This window comes from Barbus barbus, assembly GCF_936440315.1.
Source record: "Barbus barbus genome assembly, chromosome: 49".
Classification (NCBI taxonomy): Eukaryota; Metazoa; Chordata; class Actinopteri; order Cypriniformes; family Cyprinidae; genus Barbus; species Barbus barbus.
The window spans coordinates 17027799-17048189 of NC_136727.1; the positions used below are offsets into that span (position 1 = coordinate 17027799).

Below are 20391 nucleotides of genomic sequence, written 5' to 3' on the forward strand. Positions count from 1 at the left end.
TCTTCTCCCTCTACACCAACGACTGTACCTCTAAAGACCCCTCTGTCAAGCTCCTGAAGTTTGCAGACGACACCACACTGATCGGCCTCATCCAGGATGGTGACGAGTCTGCTTACAGACAGGAGGTTAAAGGAACACTCCACTTTTTTTGGAAATAGGCTCATTTTCCAACATCCCTAGAGTAATACAGATGTGTTTTACCGTTTTTGAATCCATTCAGCCGAACGCGGGGTCTGGCGGTCCCAAAATTAGCATAGCTTAGCATAAATCATTGAATCCGATTAGACCATTAGCATCTCATTATAAAATGACTAAAGAGTTTCGATATTTTTTCTATTTAAAACTCGACTCTTCTGTAGTTGCATCGTGTACTAAGACTGGCGGAAAATGCAAAGTTGTGATTTTCTAGGCTGATATGTCTAGGAACTATACTGTCATTCCGGCGTAATAATCAAGGAATTTTGCTGCCGTACCATGGGTGCAGCAGGCGCAATGATATTACGCAGCGCCTGCTAATAGTATAACGTGACCACCTGTTTGCACAGGGAGCGTGCCTTGCAACCATGGAGACATTAGTAAGAGACGATTTAGAAAACATTTCCTTTGGTACAGAACCTGAACCATATCTGTTTGAACCTGAATACACAGAAGACGAACTTTTACATACATTTTGGCAAAAGGCTGCTTGTAAAGCTGATTGTGAAACCACGGACAGAGCACTTTCAATGATTCAAATGCCACTCCCCCCTTCTACAGTAAATCAATATAGCATAGTAGGCCTACAGTCTTGAGCAGTGCTAATTTGTTACTCTGAAAAAAAAATCGGATCAGTTTTGGTGATAGGGCTGTATTTTGTACCACAGAAAATTCCGATAAGCAATACTGACAATTACACGCGTTTCTTTTAATCAAACTATGCACTACCTCTCTAGAACTGTACAACAGAACTAATATATACTGTATAAGACAAATGGTCGAGCAAATCTGATAGTAGGGCTGTGCAATTAATCGAATTCGATTAATTGCACAGCCCTATCTGATAGCATTACACAGGCAGCTAATGACAACAGCAGTGCTTTTTCAATGTGGTCAAAAGTGATAATAATGTTACACTTACAGCCATGGGTGATGATCCACTTGGTCCTGTCTGTACTCTGAAGATTGTTGGGATAGCCTTATTCTTTAGATGCCGTACCATAGTATGGGTAACACTTTCCATGTTTTCCAAATAGTCATCTGGTCCAAAATGATCGGAGCAAACACGCCATTTCTTGATTGATTCTACCGGTGTTTTCAAATCTATGTTCAGAGCAGCTAGCCATTGATTCTTTTGTTGCTTGTTTTTCGTTGGAATTCTATGAAACATGACGGTGGAATACACCTTCGACTTACTATTACAGCCCTTTACAACGCACATAACCATGGCTAATCGCACACAGGTCCATCACTTTTTCTTAAAGGATGATCTTAAAGGGGGAGATCAGCTCTTTTACAGCCACTAAACTCACCGGCTGTAACTCAGCAACTACACAAACATAGTGCCGGTCACTTTGGAAGTTACCTAGATGGGGACTTCTTTCAGGCGCTGCGTAATATCATTGCGCCTGCTGCACCCATGGTACGGCAGCAAAATTCCTTGATTATTACGCCGGAATGAGAGCATAGTTCCTAGCCATATCAGCCTAGAAAATCACAACTTTACATTTTCCGCCAGTCTTAGTACACGATGCAACTACAGAAGAGTCAAGTTTTAAATAGGAAAAATATCGAAACTCTTTAGTCATTTTATAATGAGATGCTAATGGTCTAATCGGATTCAATTATTTATGCTAAGCTATGCTAATTTTGGGACCGCCAGACCCCGCGATCGGCTGAATGGATTCAAAAACGGTAAAACACATCTGTATTACTCTAGGGATGTTGGAAAATGAGCCTATTTCCAAAAAAAGTGGAGTGTTCCTTTAAGGAGCTGGCTGTCTGGTGCAGTTTCAACAACCTGGAGCTTAACACGCTCAAAACTGTGGAGATGATAGTGGACCTCAGGAGAAACCCTCCTGCTCTCCCCTACTCACCATCATGAACAGCACTGTGACTGCAGTGGAGTCATTCAGATTCCTGGGCACCACCATCCTCTCCACCACCTTGTTCTCCCAGGACCTGAAGTGGGAGATTCACATAGACTCCATTGTCAGGAAGGCCCAGCAGAGGTTGTACTTTCTTCGCCAGCTGAGGAAGTTCAACCTGCCACAGGAGCTGCTGAAACAGTTCTACTCTGCCATCATTGAATCCATCCTCTGCACTTCAATAACTGTCTGGTTCAGCTCAGCTACCAAGTCTGACCTCAGAAGACTACGGAGGGTAGTCCGGACTGCTGAGCGAATCATTGGTACAACCCTCCCCACTCTCCAAGAGCTGTACTCATCCAGAGTGAGCAAAAGGGCTGATTAAATCACTATGGACCCAGCACACCTCTTTGAAGTGTTACCGTCTGATCGACGCTACAGAGCTCTGTGCACCAGAACGACCAGACACAGGAACAGTTTCTTCCCTCAGGCAATCCATCTCATGAACACCTGACAATAAATGTGGAACACACAACTATAATACATTATCCATTCACCACACTCACTTATTTTATTTTTATTTCTCATTTCTAATTTGCACATACTTGACCTGTACATACATAATTGTTTATATTATATATTGTGTTTTTGCTGCTTTGTACATTGCCTTTTGGTTAATTGTTGTTGTTCTTTTATTATCTGTGTCCTGTCCTGTTGCTGTCTTTCTGTAGCACTGTGGAGCTTCTGTCACTATAACAAATTCCTTGTATGTGTAAACATACTTGGCCAATAAAGCTCATTCTGATTCTGATTCTGAGTTTAAAGGGAGATTTTGCCCCAAAATTTTAATTGTCATTAATTACTCATCCTTGTGTAGTTTCAAACCCATAAGACCCTCGTTCATCTTCGAAACACAAATTAAGATATTTTTGATGAAATCTGAAAGCTAAACCTCTATAGACAGCAATGCAACTGAAACGTTCCCAGACCCAGAAATGTATCCTCATTCCCAGTAAAAAAATATTCTCGTAGCTTCATAAAACTAAGGTTGAACCACTGATGTCACATGGACTATTTTAATTATGTCTTTACTACATTTCTGGGCCTTGAACGTGTCAGTTGCATTGTTGTCACTGCAGGGTCAGAAAGCTTTCAGATTTCATCAAAAAATATCTTAATTTGTGTTACGAAGAAAAACGAAGGTCTTACAGGTTTCAAACATTTTGATTTAAAAATGACAAGGTCAAAAAACATTTTTTAAATGAAACCTGCATAGAAGATTTGTTCCCTATAAGATCTGTAAGATGCATTTTGAAAATATATGGATTTCTATTTCATGCTGACTTAAAGGGGTCATCGGATGCAAAATTTACTTTTCAAGTTGTTTGAACATAAATGTGTGTTGGAAGTGTGTGTACACATCCATCCTATAATGATAAAAATCCACCCAGTGTTTTTCTTTCTAAATCCCCTTTCTGAAATCAGGCTGTTCTGAGACTCCTGTCAGAATGACGTAGTTCTGTACAGGCCCCTTGCACAATAGTTGATTGACACTAGCGTCTTACCTTAGACCCGCCCCGAGTGAGCTGAGAGCTGTCCGTCTCCTGTGCAGGAGAAGACAAGATGTCTCTGATTAAGCGATTGAGGCATTTTGTTGTTGGATGTGATCCAGCTTTATCTACAGAAGAAGTGAGTCTAAGGGTTTTTATTAATCTTTTTATGAACCTTTGCCTTTCATAATGTGCTAGTTAGCCAGTTTCGTGGCAGAAGTTTAGTATGCTCCATAGATATATATATATATATATATATATATACCTAAATGCCTCATTATCGACTGTTTCTATGGGCCGCAATACGTAAGCCATCCACCTTTTTGGAACGGTCTGCGAATCTTTGAGCGCATTGACTGCGTGCATCTACAACAGCAAGTTATATGCTTGTATATCTTTTAATATTCATTGATTATTATGGTGAATGCGAGATGGCTGACGCGTCAAAGTGTCTGGAGCGGTCGAATAGGGAATCTACACATATCTATGGTCTGCTCGTCACTCCACGGAAGAGAGGGGCGGAGTCAGCAGAGCTCACTAGGATTTAAAGCAACATGAACTAGAACAGCGTGCTAAAAACAGAGCTGATTTTGACAGGGTAAAGAAGGTGTTTTTTACACTACCATTGAGAAATTTTAAGCAAAGTATGTTATAGACTTTTCATTAAGAACCTAAATAATCATATCAACTTGTGGAAAATGGGCATTCGATGACCCCTTTAACATACATAGTTTTAATACCAATAAGCAATTATTGTATCTGAGGTTTCATATTACTGTCTGAAGTCTAGTTCAATTATGTCATTGTCTTTTTTTTTTTTTTTGTCTTTTTTTTTGCTTTCAATCAAAGTTTGGCCAGCTTCAACTCAGAAATTTGATTTTGAAGATAATGACTAAAGAAAATTAATATTGCTTGTCTTATATTACTGTTGCTACCGTTTTATGCAAGAAACATCGCACTGGAGGTCATAAAGCACACTGATTTTACCATAGTTAAGGGGCTTTGTGTCATGCCTAACCTTATGAACACCCCTTACCCATGATAAAATCGCTGCAATATAATGACCTTGAGTGGATTATTGCTTTAATAAAACACACATTGTACTTTAGGGCTTAGTTTTAATTGCTTGTTTATTTGAGGTGTTAAGTTCAAACACTTTTCAGGTTTAAACTTCCTATTTAAAAAAAAAAAAAGACTCACTTGTTAATCATTGTTGCAGCATTCACACTCTCAGATATTAATAATAATGTAGTTTCATTTCATGCAGCTGAGAAAGAACAAAAGAGACTGGATTACGTTAATACAGTATTGTTTTTATTCATTTGTATGGCGTTGATGAATAAAACTAAAACAAGAGTTGCATTTATGCCAAGGCTGACAAAGGAAACCTCATGTGAATCCAAAAACCAGACCATGGATAATTCAAGCATCTGAACAGTTTTCGAACCATGTCCGGCTATCGTGGAATTATCAAGGTGAAGTGTGACAGTGTTTATCATAGCCACACTGTGTCGTATAGTGTGTGAAACGGTGGTTATGTGTTAGGCTTTGGAATGGGAAATATGGATATAATAGAACATATATATTTATGTATATATATATTATACATAACATGGTTCACAAATTCGAGAGCATCATTGTCTTGGTCTTGGGTTCCGCCTTTGCGGATAGCCCTTTGCCAACGGTGGTTTATTTAGGGCCATCTATGAAGCATGACATAGCATACCTCACTGAACCGCCCCGAGATGTTTTGCATAGACGCCAAGTTAAATTCATGCAAATGAGTATGGGAAAGATGTTTGAGAAGATCTAAACAAAACAAAAAAATTACACTAAAGAAAAAAATTACAAACACGAGTCAAGGTTACACTACATCTACCAAGTGAATGAATCATGTGAGTGGTCACATTCAATTTTTAGGACTCTAGGTTTAGAAAAATAAGTGTGATTATTTCTATATTTAAAACAAAAAAGTCAATCCACATAATATACTCTGTGATCGAGCATAATGATTACTGTAGCTACACTTGAAGCATGTTTATGTGTGGGCCTGCTATATGTGTATATTTTAGTATTTTCAAACCAATATTGCTCTCCGGCAACACTGCCTATTTTTAACGCCTTCGACAAAGAGACCTATGCATTAGCTATCTTTGCTAGTGTGAGGGGCCAAGTCAACATGCAGCATTAGTTTCCGACAAGGGCAGTCACCATGCATAGTAGTCATTTTATGCCATTAGAAATGGTGAAATAACCCCCCTGAAATTATATTGTCCATACTCTGCCATGGCTAGCCAAAGTTTTGAAATTAATTTGTTGCCGTTTCGTATTTGGGTATTCAATCACACCAGAATTCACCGTGGCACCACACACTTCCCATAGAAAGTAAAGAAGCTCACTACTTAAACAACTGTCTTGTTCGTGGTTACTTCGACGTGTCTTTTTCAGGACGTATGTAACCATGATCGAATGGAAGAAAAAAAAAAAAAAAAAAAAACAATTCACCTGTAGCCGTTACAGAAAACAAACATTGACTGTAAAAGAAACACTCCGCACAATAAATAAAATAAATAACATTTCAAAACGAATGTGAACAAAACGTAAAAAATGTAACACAAAAGCAAGGTTTAGATCTGTTTTCATTTTTTAAAAACATTTCCTTTTTTTCATATTTTGTTTTAATACATCATTTAAAGATTTCTAAAAAAATCAGGAAGTTGTATACAGAAGCATTCACAGACATCATTGTATAAAAGCTGATACATAAGAGATTAGCATCAGTCAACAGTGTTCTACGTTATAAATTCTTTGCGGGAATATTTTGTTATTATCAATAAATAAGAGCAGACATAAACGTGTGTAAAGATTTTGGGAAAATAGGGGATTAGGAATAGTCTATGGCTTTAGCGGCTACCTCAGCCAAAAAAATAAAAATAATAATTAAAATTTATGCCATTATTTTCCTACAGTTTTGTTCAGGAAAAGCTACTAAACCAAAAAAGAAAATAAGTTGGTACTGTCTGTTTCTACACCGCTACATCAGGCAAGAAGAGAAGAACCCTCAAAATATTCCTCTCTTGGAAACAAAGAAGGTACTCTTTAGTTCCTCTTCAGTAGGGCGCAAACTTCTGTCGCTCTGGTTTTTTGATGCCGTTGGCGGAGGAGATCTTGGTGGTGTAGGAGGCCAAGGTGCCATGGGCGGGGGCGGCGGCAGCAGCTGTGGCAGCAGGGGCCGAGAGTGCCAGGAAGGGGACGGATTTGATTCCCAGGAGGCTGGAGAGGGGTAGGGTATAGGGGGCGCCCAAGATTGGAGCGTGGGGCAGGCCGCCCATCGCTGCCAGGGCTGCGGCAGAGGACGATGCATGGGGAGCAGTCTGGGTGAAGCTCATGTTGAGGTCTACAGGGGTCGACATGGAGGAGGACTGGGCAGTGGATTTGGCGGTCTCTAAACTGTACGAGGGAGGGAAGGAAGGAGGTGGAGGACAGGAGGGTGGAGGGACAAGGGAGGGGAGCCGGATGGAGAAGGGTTAGAAGGTTAAATAAAAGACATGTTAAACAAAAATTGAGAGAAATAAAAAAAAGAATCAAAAAACAGAAACAAAAAATCATAAGAGAGGTGTGTTTTGCTGGTGGTTGCAACAGATTATTTGAGGGGGGACCTTGGCACTCATGGGAAAGGAGCTGTTTAATTCAGGGTGATGGCTTGGGTAGGGGCTTTGGGAAAAGAAACAAAATGATTTCAATTTCAGTAGCATTTCCTTTATCTTTTATCAAGTCGTCAAAAATATGCATTTGCACTGAGTACCATGTTGACAAATGCATGTAATCAAATGTGCTCTGCCATTAACGTATATATCGAGGGTGTATAACTGATTTCTCAGGACATTATCAAGAATGGGGTGTGTTCAATATGCAGAATGCTCTGATGCAATGCATTGAAACGAGACGTCTATCTCGGAGGAAGTATTCTTCGAGAGTGACGCTGATTGGGGGTGACGTCTCCAGACTTCATCCAGGACAATAATAATTATGTTTGATTTATAATGGCTTGATGGAGCTGACTCATTAAGGAAGTATTCTGACGCTAGAGTGCCTTCGGTTGCTCTGGGATCGGCGTTTGTTGCCGTCACTTGTCAAAAACCAAACTGATAGGAATTCAACTGATGAGAAACCACTAAAATCAACAATATTAAGACAGAAGCAAAACAACAAAAGCTTTCCCAAAACCAACATAGTAATTTTCCATGCAGGATGCCTGAGTAACATACAGTGCCCTCCAAAAATATTGGAACAGTAAAGACAAAATTGCTCTGTTGGCTGTGGAGTCGAGACATTTACAAATGTGATTAAAAGATGAATATGAGACAAAACTACAGAATGTCACCTTTTATTATTGGGTAATTCAACACAGATGTTTTACCAGCTAAGAAGTTCAGCACTTTTAGAGTTTCATCCCTCTATCTGATGTGAGCATAGTATTGGAACAGTTGCCTCACAGGTCTTTCTAAGTGATCAGCTGTGTCCTGGTGCATTAATTCTTCAGATATTAAAAGCAGGGAATGTGTTGTATCAGTTATATCCATTACTTCTGTATTCTGAATCTTGCATTCGATGATGACGCACACAAACCAGGATGAAAACGAGGGAGCTGAGAAAAGCAAGCAATTTGGATGCTAAAATAAAAGAGGAAGTCAGTTAGAGCTATAGCAAAAACAAAGGGCATGGAGATATCAAGAGTTTGGAAACCACCAGCAACCAACAACGACCTGATCGGCTGAGAAAACAACAGTAGTTGATGACAGACAAATCATAAAAGCTGTGAAAATTAACCCTAAAAGACGTGTCTGTAAAATCACCAACAACTTCCAGAAAGCTGGGGTGATGCTCTGACAATCTACTGTCCTCAGGAGACTTTGACACAGAATTACAGATGCTACACAGCAAGATGCAAACCTCTGACCAGCACCAAAAATAGAAATAGATTAGAGTTTGAAAAAAAGCACAAAGGTGAGCCAGAAGAGTTTGAGCTGTTTTTATGGACCGATGAGACAAAGATGAACCTTTATCTAAGTGATGGGAAAGCAAAAATGTGGAGAAAAAAAGGGAACTGCAATGATCCCAAGCATACAGCCTCATCTGTAAAGCATGGTGGAGGTGGTGTCATGGCATGGGCATGCATGGCTGTCTCTGGAACAGGCCCTCTCAACTTTACTGATGACTTAATGTATGATGACAGTAGCAGAATGAATTTGGAAGGGTACAAAACCATCTTGCCTACCAATATTCAAGAAAATGCCACCAGATTAATTGGTAAGTGCTTCATATTGCATCAGGACAATGACCCAAAACACCCTGCCAGTTCAGTCAGGAATTTATAAGGGCAAAGAAATGGAAAGTCTTAGATTGCCCAAGTCAATCTCCAGATTTAAATCTGATTGAACATGAATTTCACCAGCTGAAGAGGAGAGTAAAGGCAGAAACTCCCCAAAACAAGCAACAATTGTAATTGTCTGCATTAAAGGCTGGGAAAAGCATTTCAAAGGATGAGACCAAGAGTCTGGTGATGTCTATGGGTCACAGACTCACTGCTGTGATTGTGTGCAAGGGATCTGCAACTAAATAATAGCTTTTAATCTTTTATATCTGCTTATGTTCAACTGTCCCAATACTTATGCTCACATCAATGAGTGGGATGAACTCTGAAAGTACTGTTCTTTTTATTTGGTAAAACATATGTGTTGAAATGGCTAATAATAAAATATGACATTCTGTAGTTTTGTCTCATATTCATCGTTTAATCATATTTTCAAATGTCTTGAATCCACAGCCAACAGAGCAATTTTATCTTTACTGTTCCAATACTTATGGAGGGCACTGTATTTCAAATAAAATAATGAGGGGCTTCTCAGAGTGAGTTTGACATTCTGCACCGGTCTGCTTGTTGAACACACCTGAGACAAGCATAAATATTTCATTCAAGACCCAATTATTGCTCTCTTGTCAACCTGTTGAGTCTTAATATGCTAGAAGAATTAATATATTATTTTGCACATGACACTGCATCTTTTAGAAATCTTAATTTCTTTGCTAGCCAGTACAGAAATGCGGGAATAAATAACATTTGGAGTGGGGTCCAATTCTGTTTCCTCATTATTATTCATTAATGCATATGTTCGGGTCCACAGAATAAATTCTAGTCGTCTTTTTGTTACCGACTTGAACTGTACTAACAAGATTGGTTTGAATTGTTCAGATTTATTATAAGTGTTTTGAAAATTCCTTATGTTAATTGAACTGACTAATTTTTATAAGCCTGGGTAAAGAACAGAACTATTAATTTAGTTACATTAGCAAATGAAATGTTGCCCCAGCATTGATGGATAAGTCTTCGCTGAGGAACTGAGCTGTCAGGAATTTACTGCTTTCTTGCCTGACACAACATTTTATCAAATTGCAACCACATAGATCTCATGGGAGAAAATTACAGTCTGTCTATGAGGCAGCCAGAATACTCTGCCTTTAAGCTCTAACAAGCTTCTGGCTTGAAACTTGGCCAATTAATCCCTCAGCCTGGCTTCTTCCTACCACATCTCCTTGCTTTGTAGTTGTGCAATGCTTTTGCTCAAGAGTGCTTCTTTTGGCCAGCAAACTATGGACTGGAAAGTCCCCCGACTGACAATTCCCAGAGGTTTTGTCAGCGTCTCCTACTTCAGGGTCCTCTACAGCATTATGGTGTAAATTATGCCACATAAACACATGGAGTGGTCAAGTTCAAACACCCCAGTTCCGTTATGATGGAATGGCTTCCAGTGCTTACCAGGATGTGATTAGATACTGGGCCAAGTTGATGCTGATTGGGGAGCCTGTGATGGTGACGTGTCGGTCACTAGTGCTGTCCAGTTGACTGCCAATCTTGATCTGAGCCCCTGACACCTGGCGAATCTCGTTGATTTTTGTACCCTGTCTGCCGATTATTGAACCAATCAGCTGTGAGGAAAGAAAAGACCGGTCAGTTTAATAAACACACACATATACATATATATATATATATAGGGGTGTCCAATCCAATCCAGCCTCTGGAGGGCAGACGTTCAGTTTAAACCAAATGCAGGTGGTGAACTAATTCATCCTACAGTGGCAGCACCAATTTTTATTGAATTTTTTGTTTCTTTTTGAGGCTATTCAGCATACCAAAAACCTACTGTATGAATGCAGATTACTGTACCTTCTGCAGAACGTGTCCACAGCTTGAATGATGTGGACCAAGGGGGTTGGGTGACCTTAGGGCTTGGTGTCAAGCTTAGACAATGATAAAGTGGAGTGACCCCAACTGGGATGAGTTAACGGTTTGTCATTCAAATGACTGACAGCTTGTCTTTTGTCCACTCTGCATCCCAGCCCCCAACTTTGAGTGTGAGTTGGATTATGCGAGCAAGAATTGCTCCACAAAGCATGCCTTTCCTCACAAGTCATATGAACGTCAAAGCTCCTGATTCCTCACACCACTCTCCCTGGTGCCCTGGGGCTATTAATGGCTCAGCTGATTGTGGCTTAGTGCTTATAGTCGACCGCCAGGTCTCACTGCCACCCTGACGTAGAGGATTCCAGCATGTCTTCTGCACTGCACCACATATTTGCCCACTGATAAACTATGAATTATCCATCCTCCAGCAACATATCAACGAAACAAAGTATCGACAGCCACACACCCTCCTCCAACTGTCAAGTTTACCAGTTTCAAACAAAAACGTATGTTTTATTGATTTCTTTGTATCCATTGAAATCAAGGTGCATGCTTGGGGTCAAATCTGTCCGAAGCGAGAGACAGGTATGTAAGACAGGTCTATTTTAGGTGAATCTACATCTTAGGTCTTAGTTTTGAAAGTATGGGGAGCATGAACACATTTCCTGCCAGCTAAAACTGGTATCGCTGATGGTCGCGTCCACCTCTCACAGGGCACCTCTCTCTCCATATCCACTCCCACTGCTGCGCTTTAGAGCACTGATCTGATCCCAATCTTATTGCAACGTGTTTCTACCGATTTAGAGGGATGGTTCACCATGGAGAAGCTGCTCCTCTATAGAGAGAAACCTGATTGCGAATGATAAACAACTTAGCCTGCCAGGCGTTTGATGTCTGTTTGATGTCGCCTTGCCTTGGTATTGCATCGCTGAGAGGGAATTTCAATAATACATGCTTTCCATTGCCCTGTTTATGGCTTTACGCAGGAATATGAATGTACAAGCATGCTAAATTAGCCCTTGATTGGAGAAATGGGTGAAGTTTCTTTGAAGTTTACCATGTACGTTGAGGTTTAGAAATGAGGTCTAGCACCTAATGAATGCATTCAGGAAGTCAAGATATATTTGAAGTTGGTGTCAATGCGATAAGAGCTGGGTTATTGTTCATGTGCATCAAGGTACTCAATGACTTTGCTTGTACGGAATCACTCTAGATAATGCATCTACTCAGTCATTAGTAGAAATCAAAAATGCTGGTGTAAGCATTATGTAAGCTTCACACTCATTTGTATAAGAGCACTTGGCTTGTATAACTTAAATATTTCTCAAATTTCAGTGCATATTCTAAGAAGAATTGTTGAAACGATCACTACATTTACTGACAGAACATTACAAAGACTTTTTAGAAGACAAACTGTTTAACTGGTGTGAGACAGTGGATAATGGGGAAAAGTCAGACAATACACAAACTTATGTGAACAGCACCGTTTTACTAAAAATTGGTCAGAGTCCACGGCTGGGCTCTTGGCCAGTTGATTAATCCTGTGATCTCAGGGAGACGTGGAGGCGAGAGGGAGCCCCAGTCAGAAGGCATGAAGGGAACGTCCCATTGGCCCCCGGGGTGCGGGGTCTGCACCACAACCTAGAGCCCTGACAAAAGGCTCTGGCTTTATTTACCGTCTCTGTTTTGACAGCAGAGAAATGCTAAGCATGTCAGACGCCATGACAGGATTGGACTGGATCTCGTGAAGCTCTTCTAGCAGAGCAGGGGGTGGACAGATAAAAAGACACAAGTCAGTGTGTTGGAAAGAAAAGTTTCAGGATTTCTGTATGGCCAAAGTGTACCATGAGAGGTGCTCTTTGAAAAAACTGGACTTTCTAGAGAAAGCACTTAAGTCTAAAACAAAGATCTGACCATCCGCAAAGATTTAATAATGTCTTCACATACAACATAAACATAATAAAGCATTATTACTAAAGCATAAGTGCTGTTGTACAGAATATCAGTGAGTAACATGAGTAATGTGAGACTTGCAAAAAGACATTTTTGCACTTACGTCATTTGGAATGAGAAGTTCTTGTGATGCTGTGTGGGAACTGGACTCGATGCCTGCTGGAAGAGGAATGGGTACCAAGTTAACAAACCATAGGAGAATTCACTGTTTGCTTTCCTGGTTCTTTCCCTTTCTTTTTGTTCAGCATTTGTGTTCTTCTAAATTTGACAGAAGCTCCATTCACCCATCAGAAGTCATTTTCACCCATCATGCACAGTGCATTTTCTTTCTCCCTTTACTCTTTTGTATGTTCATTGTAAATAACAACCTAAAGGAAGAACAGTGAAATAGTTCAGGTTAATTCTACACTGATACGATGAAGTTACAGCCCAAAAACAATTTTAACTCATTCAGACTATTCAAAAAAGCAAGGATTGTACCAAATCAGCAGCATCAAACCAAATCACAATCTGTTTAATTGGATCAGCATAGAAACAGTAGCTCAACTAATGGCATGGGTTTGGGGAGGGACTACCTGAAATTGCTTTTCAAATTATATATGGTGTGTAAATCATAAAGGTTCTTTATCCTTGCATCCTGGGAGAAAAAAACCAACAAACAAAGGTTATACCAGCCTAAAGTGGTCAAGCTGTTTCAGAACATGGTTAACCAGCTCAACTAAGTCCCCATTATCTTAGTCAGAGTGGTTAGCCAGGATATCCTCAAACCTCATATCCCGATAGCCACTAGTCCAACTGATCCACCACTTAGACTAGGTTACCTCACAAACTACTAAATGTATAACCCTTTTAAATTGGTTTACCTCTTAGCTTGATCATAGGCCAAAACCAAAACCTAGGCCTGTGGATCAACATTATGCCACTTATGCTCGGTAGAGATTAAATTGTATATAAGCCAGTGGCGTTCCATCCATATAAGCTGCGAATGCGCCGCATACCCAGGCATTCACAGGCTAATTAATATAAACATGATTATAAGTTGATACCTTATCATTTGAGATGTGACTTATTAATAAAGTGTTGGGAATAAGTATGTACAATTATTTATATTTTAAATATATTACTTTTATTATTTATTTATTTATTGGTATTTTGCATGGTCTATTATTGTCATCTGGATGGGAGTTTTAACTCCTATTCACTGGTAATAAAAAATAAAAAAATTAAAAATTCAGTTGATGCACAGACGTATAGACCGGGGGAATCCCCCATCTCCCCACACTCTGAATATTACGTAGCCTATCATAACGTATCATAAGGTTATTTGGCAGGGTTTACTTGGAAAATCAGCTGTTTTCTAGCATTCGAATGACTATGGATAAACCAGAAAAGATAGAAGGAGGATTGGAGATGAATTTCGTTCACAAATAGCCTAAGGTAGGAATGTGCATACTTTTAAAACGACACCTGCCACGGTGTTTTCCTCTTTGAGTGTGTCCTAAAAGCGATGAGGAATGGAAGTCACTTTGTCATGGTTTCTGCCACTGAATAAAAAATTTAAAAGGAAATTGCGACTTTTTATATTACAATTCAGACTTTTTTTCTCATAATTGCATGATACAAATGACTTTTTTTTTTCTCAGAACTGAGAGATATAAACTCACAATTCTGACTCTTTTTCTTGCAATTCTGACTTTTCTTCTCAGAATTGTGAGATATAAACTCGCAGATATAAACTTAATCTTAGCACTCAGCATACTGGGTTAAAAAAAATCACCGCTCGCCACTAATATAACCCAGAATATTCCTTTAAGCATTCTCCTATCTATTAGCATGATGCTATCACCTGACCGCTAATAATGGGCACAGAGCTAGCCTGTTTCTCTTTCCATCTACTTCCTGTCTCAGCAGGAGGCCCAGACCCAGCAGTGCCTCCCAGCCCAACAGGGGCCTATTTAATAGACTGAAACATTGCCTTGACTGATGAGCTTTTTACCTCAGACATAATCGAATTCCCCAGCCATATCATGATAGGATGTGCTCTTGTAGTTTTTGCGGCAGGGGGCAACTATTACATTTGTTTCAACCACTCAATTCCATTTTGATTCTCACATTTGCTCCAAAAGTGCCTATTTACGTAATATTCAACAGTCTGTTGGCTTTAGAGGGCCTACACAACAAAACCTTTGGCAAATGTTGGGAAACTCCATACAACTTGAAAGACATCGCTGAATAACTGGATGGCTGGATAATTGGATGTCTGGTTCTGTGCAAGGAAAAAAAAAAAGTGAAGGAGCAAGAAAAGAAGAGAGTCCCTCTTTTTTCTTTAGCTGGACATTTGTCATGCCTCTGAGAAGCCCCAGGAGCTGACCGTGGAGCCTTGTAAACCTTGGCCCCATTTTTCCAGCTATAATCTGCATGTGCCGTATGCTCCATGGAGCTCAGGTGTATTATCTTGAACTTGGGTGGCCTCTGGGTCTTTGGGAGGTCTGTTTGATTCCATGTACTTAAGCTTGAGTTCTCATGTGGAATTGTGTTACATCCATGCTCACTGTACGAGGAGATTTAGCGCTGCTAAAGCAGACTTGTGCTTCTGGGTAAATATAAGGTGTTTTCGCACTTGAGTTCTCTCAATAAGAAGTTTAGACCAATTAGAAGTAGACTAAAAGTGATCCAAGTGGAAAAATAACCTACTTTTTGCATTCACGCTGTTCCTGGCCTTTGAAAACATAACCAGACCACCTCTACACTAGTGGACAATTTAATACAGGAATCCTGCTTGTGTGACCAAGGAGGCAACAAGCTGATTACAGTCTAAGCCACTGTCTAACCCATAATTTGTGTGATCTGCCTACATCCCACCCATTATCTTCCTTTTTAAAGAGACTCGGATTGGCAAAACATACCAGGCATAACTGGGGTGGCCGTTGGTTGAGCTATGGGGGCAAGACCCTGCTGCATGGACAACTGGTGCAACTTGGCCAACTGAGAAAAGAGAGAGAAAAATGGGAGGGAAAAGTCATTTCAATTGTATGAAAGGGTTTTATTATCAGAAGACACAGCTAAGAATTGAACCGTACTGTATAGTTCACTCACAGTTGTTAAACAAGCTCATTTACTACACAAAGAACACTCAACTAATGGAAGTTATGCAGTATCAAGATGGTTTTCAGAAATTTTCTCTAAAGCTTCTTACCTCTGAGTGTGGAATGCCATATTGGTTTTGTACAGCATAAGCCTAAAAAATAAATAGTAACAAGTGTTAAAATTGAAAGATACACTTAGAACATATTATTAAATCATTCTTTTTTAAGCTCATCATAACTATTTAACTCTTTCCCCACCATTGAAAGAATTTTCTGGCAATCCATGTTTTCACAGTTTTACGGTATGGGGCGCTATTATACATCTACAGAATCTTTGGATCAGGAAACAAGCGGTAGAAGCTATCATCAAACATTTAACAGCACATAAATCAAAACTGCCTAATGTTATTGAAAGAAATGTCGAAACCTCAAAGAGGTACACAACTTTTGCACACATTAACACTGCTTTTCCCGCAAAAATAAACGGGTTGCACATGCCATTTCATGCTGACATTTGCTTCAGTGTGTTAACAAACTGTTATGATTGGCTAACCACTTAACATGTGAAAACTACTAGTGTACTTCACAGTTGTTCATTGAAGTGGGAAGATTTGCTAAATTATGAGTGTGTTGATATGTAATTATTGGTATATATATATCTATACAAGATATAAACATACAAGCCTAGAGTTATTTGCTGGTCTTGTCTTTTCTGTTGGCTGATTTTAGAAGGTATTTTGGCACTTTTCAACTAGTCAGTCGAGAACTAGGGGGTCTCTGACCCCTCTAGACCACCTTCCCACCTTTATAATTCAAAAACTTTAGAAGATCTCTGAATCAAGGCTTCTTCATCAAAGAGAATGAGAAGCCAAATAGCCAAATGCAAAAGCTACAGAGAACGCTGTGTGCTGTTCCCAGAGGTTCTCTTGCATAAGCCTGTTTAAAAGTTTAAACATATGGAAGAAGGATGGAGAGAGAGAAACCGAGGGAGGATAAAATGGAAAATAAAATAAAAAAGATAATTGATGCAGAAATGGCAGTCCATGTTGAGGAGCAACCCTAGTTTGTGTCTCTGGTAGCCAAGTTAATGAAAATGATTGGTCACGGCTCTCAAGGCAAACATTGTTTAGGGGGGAAAAAAACATGACCCTTCTTTGTCAGGACAGATTTAGCTTGTCTCCGGAGGTGAGCTCAGAGTTTGATACGTGACTGGCACCCCTACCCTTCAATGTCTCTGATAGGCTCCCGTTTTGTTTTGCTATCTTTATTGTTTGTCCTCCTGTTCCTTTTCAATTTGTGCTTAAAATGTTAAAAATACAGCTTGCTTGCTTCTATCAAGGGAAAAACAAAAATCGCAAACTAAGACGTGCACTATATTCCAAGACTTCTAAAGTAATACAACAGCTTCGTGTGAGCAAAGGCCGCAATATAAGTCCAAACCTGACAACGCATCTGGACGTGTCATTTGAATGCGACATGAAATGAAAATACACTATATCTTTTTTTCTAAATGCATGTCCACATTTGGATCTATGTTGACTTTGTAATGTTTAAATCAAAATGTCTTCTCTGGTGACATATGCAGGACTTCAATAATTTAGTCCACGCAAATCTGCACATGCAAGTCCACGTTCATCTGCCTCCACTTTTGCATCCAACACCCACATCTCAACATCCAAAAAACAACCGATGCAAAGAATCAGTTGTGCGCACTACATTTTTCTTGTCTGATAATTCATTTAACTTGGATTTACCTCAGAATACGAACGACACAACACTACTCTCATTGCTTCACAACTGATTATTGATGACTTAAATTTTGGTCTAATTATGACTTCAGAAGACTTTTTTTCAATTTATTTCTGGAGCCTGATAGCCCTCAAGAAGGTTAGGAGCAAAATGAGGGCAAGGAAATAAACTGGAATTTCATTTGGTTGAACTATTACTTGCTTTCAAAATCTTGGAAAGATACGTGTGCCTACCGGGTAAGGACTTAAGTTAGCAAAAAGGAGGCGGAGCTTTCATCATTTCAGTCATTTCCATATTATTTCTTTCCTTCCTGTTCTCTGAGCTCAAAGCTCTCGTAAATAATGTAGAAAAGCATTAATCGCCTGGCTGAGCCACTTAACGCTGCGTAATACTTATGCACACACACATACGTGGTGCCTTCATTAGCGAGAGCCGTGGTGATGATGTCAGTCACCTGTCTCTTGGCAGACAGCATTTATCGCCGCTCGTTTAAGAGAATGTCAGTGCTCGGGCCTGACACCTCGTCCTTACAGCTCTTGAGGTAGTGTGTGTGTATTGGAAGGTCACATGGTTCCCCTTTTTAGCCTTCACATCAGCATTAGTCAGAGGCGGCTGACACTTAAAGGAACAGTTCACCCAAAAATGACAATTCTGTCATCATTAATTCACTCTCAAAATACAGGATGATTTTGGTAATATGCATGCGGTTGTTTTCCATACAACGAAAGCAGGCAGTGGCCAGGGAATGTCAATCTCAAAAAAGGCCATAAATATAGTCCATAAAACTTCTAAAGTCATAAAACAGTTTTGTATGAGGAATAGATCATAATTTTAGTTGTTTTACTGAAAATGTTTGCCCTCCACCATAGCCCTTTATAAGACCTAGAATATTATATGTCATGCATGCCAGCAAACAGTGACAACAAATACCACCGGTTCTCACGTCTCATAAATGAACCAAAGTTTGAGTGCAAATGTGCGCATATGTAAATACAATCAGCTTAGACATTCTGCTAAACATCTCTTCTGGATTTCACAGAAAAACAAAAATCTCACAGATTTGCAATCATATAAAGCTTGGTAAAAGTTTTTAGGAAATATTTCTTTAATACACACTTAACAGTCTTAACCTTAATATTGTGTCTCCAGGCCATGATAGCGAGAGCCGTGGTGATGATGTCAGTCCCCTGTCTCCTGGCAGACAGCATTTATCGTCTTTATATAAAAATGGCGCCGCTGTGTTCGGACGCCGTCCTGGTCGCTCCGCTGAGATTTTGCTTTAATTTACTTTTTTACTTACTTTTACTTTCTCTTTTTACACATTTCACGTCGGCACTGATCACCTATAACATAGAAACACGTTTGGACATTGGAAACCGCTACACCAACCTGTTCCAGGACACTTTAGCCACAAATCCAGAGTGACCTCTGGAGATTCTTCGGAACGCGGAGATAAACAATAACTCCCCGAGGTGACGGATCAAGAAACCCCGCGGGAAACGCGCTGGGATTCGAGATAGACTCAGGAAAAGGGCTCACAGTCCTCCTATTCCGAGCATTCTGCTCGCAAATGTCCAATCCTTGGAGAATAAGATGGACGATCTTAGAGCCAGGATTAGTTTCCAACGGGACATAAGGGACTGTAATATCCTTTGTTTGTCAGAAACATGGCTCTCGTCCTCGGTCCCGGACACTGCTGTTATGCCAAGTGATAACTTCTCTGTAAATCCAGGGGTGGAGGAGTGTGTTTCATGATCAACAAGAAATGGTGTGATCCCAGGAATATTCTGGGATCCATTCTGTCGCGTTCCTGCTCGCCTCATCTGGAACATCTTTCCATTACTTGCCGCCCATTTTATCTGCCCCGGGAGTTTTCATCGATCATTGTTACTGCTGTGTACATTCCACCACAGGCAGGTGGTGGTTCCACTTTGTCTAAGCTTCACGATGTGCTCAGTGGCTACATTAACAAACATCCTGACGCTGCCTTTATCATCGCGGGGGACTTTAACAAAGCCAACCTCAGGCAGGTCATGCCGAACTTTCATCAACATGTATCCTGCCCAACTAGAGGACCAAACCCACTGGATCATTGCTACACTCAGTTAAAGAATGCCTACAAAGCCCGCTCACTACCGGCTTTTGGCAAATCGGACCATGTTGCCATTTTCCTCACACCGGAATATAAACAAAGGCTCGTTCAGGACCCCCGGTGCAGAGAGTAGTGACGCGCTGGTCCTCCCACTAACAGAGGCTATGTTGCAGGCGGCTCTTGATGACGTCGACTGGGACATGTTCTGGGTGAGTTCTTCTGATGTCAGCGAGTTCACGGATATAGCATTAAGCTTTGTATACACACTAACCGAGCAAGCTACAGAAACAATAACGATAAGGGCATTCTCCAACCAGAAAACGTGGGTGGTCAGAACAATTCGTGCTGCGGTTAATACATGCACTGCTGCTTACAATGAGGCTCTTCTGACCGGGAATATGAGCGAGTACAAAGCATCGTGTTATGCTTTCTGATGTGCCAGGGACTGAGGACCATCTGTGCCTTCGGAAACAAATCCTCTGCTGAGGTGAGAGCAGATCCGTTGCTGGCCGACGAGTTAAACATCTTCTACGGCCGCTTCGATTGCAACGGCGGCGGCGCATCTCTGCCGTCCAGCGCGTCAGGAAGCAGCAGGCAGAGCAGCGATGATCCTGTAATCACCGTGTCGGAGGATGAGGTTCGGAGGGCGCTAAAG

The 20391-nt window shown here is 40.4% G+C and overlaps 1 protein-coding gene across 2 annotated transcripts in view; it reads right to left on the bottom strand.

Moving 5' to 3' along the window:
* Nucleotides 1-6234: 6234 nt before the first annotated feature.
* LOC306867781 (poly(rC)-binding protein 4-like) overlaps nucleotides 6235-20391 on the bottom strand; it is a 95253-nt gene continuing 81096 nt past the window's right edge. Inside the window, exons 10-14 of one of the 2 annotated variants that reach the window (XM_079413652.1) lie at nucleotides 16006-16047; nucleotides 15716-15794; nucleotides 12913-12968; nucleotides 10431-10600; nucleotides 6235-7327 (exon numbers count right to left, since the gene is read on the bottom strand). In XM_079413652.1, the coding sequence (XP_079269778.1) occupies nucleotides 7219-7327; nucleotides 10431-10600; nucleotides 12913-12968; nucleotides 15716-15794; nucleotides 16006-16047 (456 nt within the window). In that variant the 3' untranslated portion in view covers nucleotides 6235-7218. The remainder of the gene's footprint in view (nucleotides 7328-10430; nucleotides 10601-12912; nucleotides 12969-15715; nucleotides 15795-16005; nucleotides 16048-20391) is intronic. The other variant, XM_079413651.1, reaches the window with a different exon arrangement.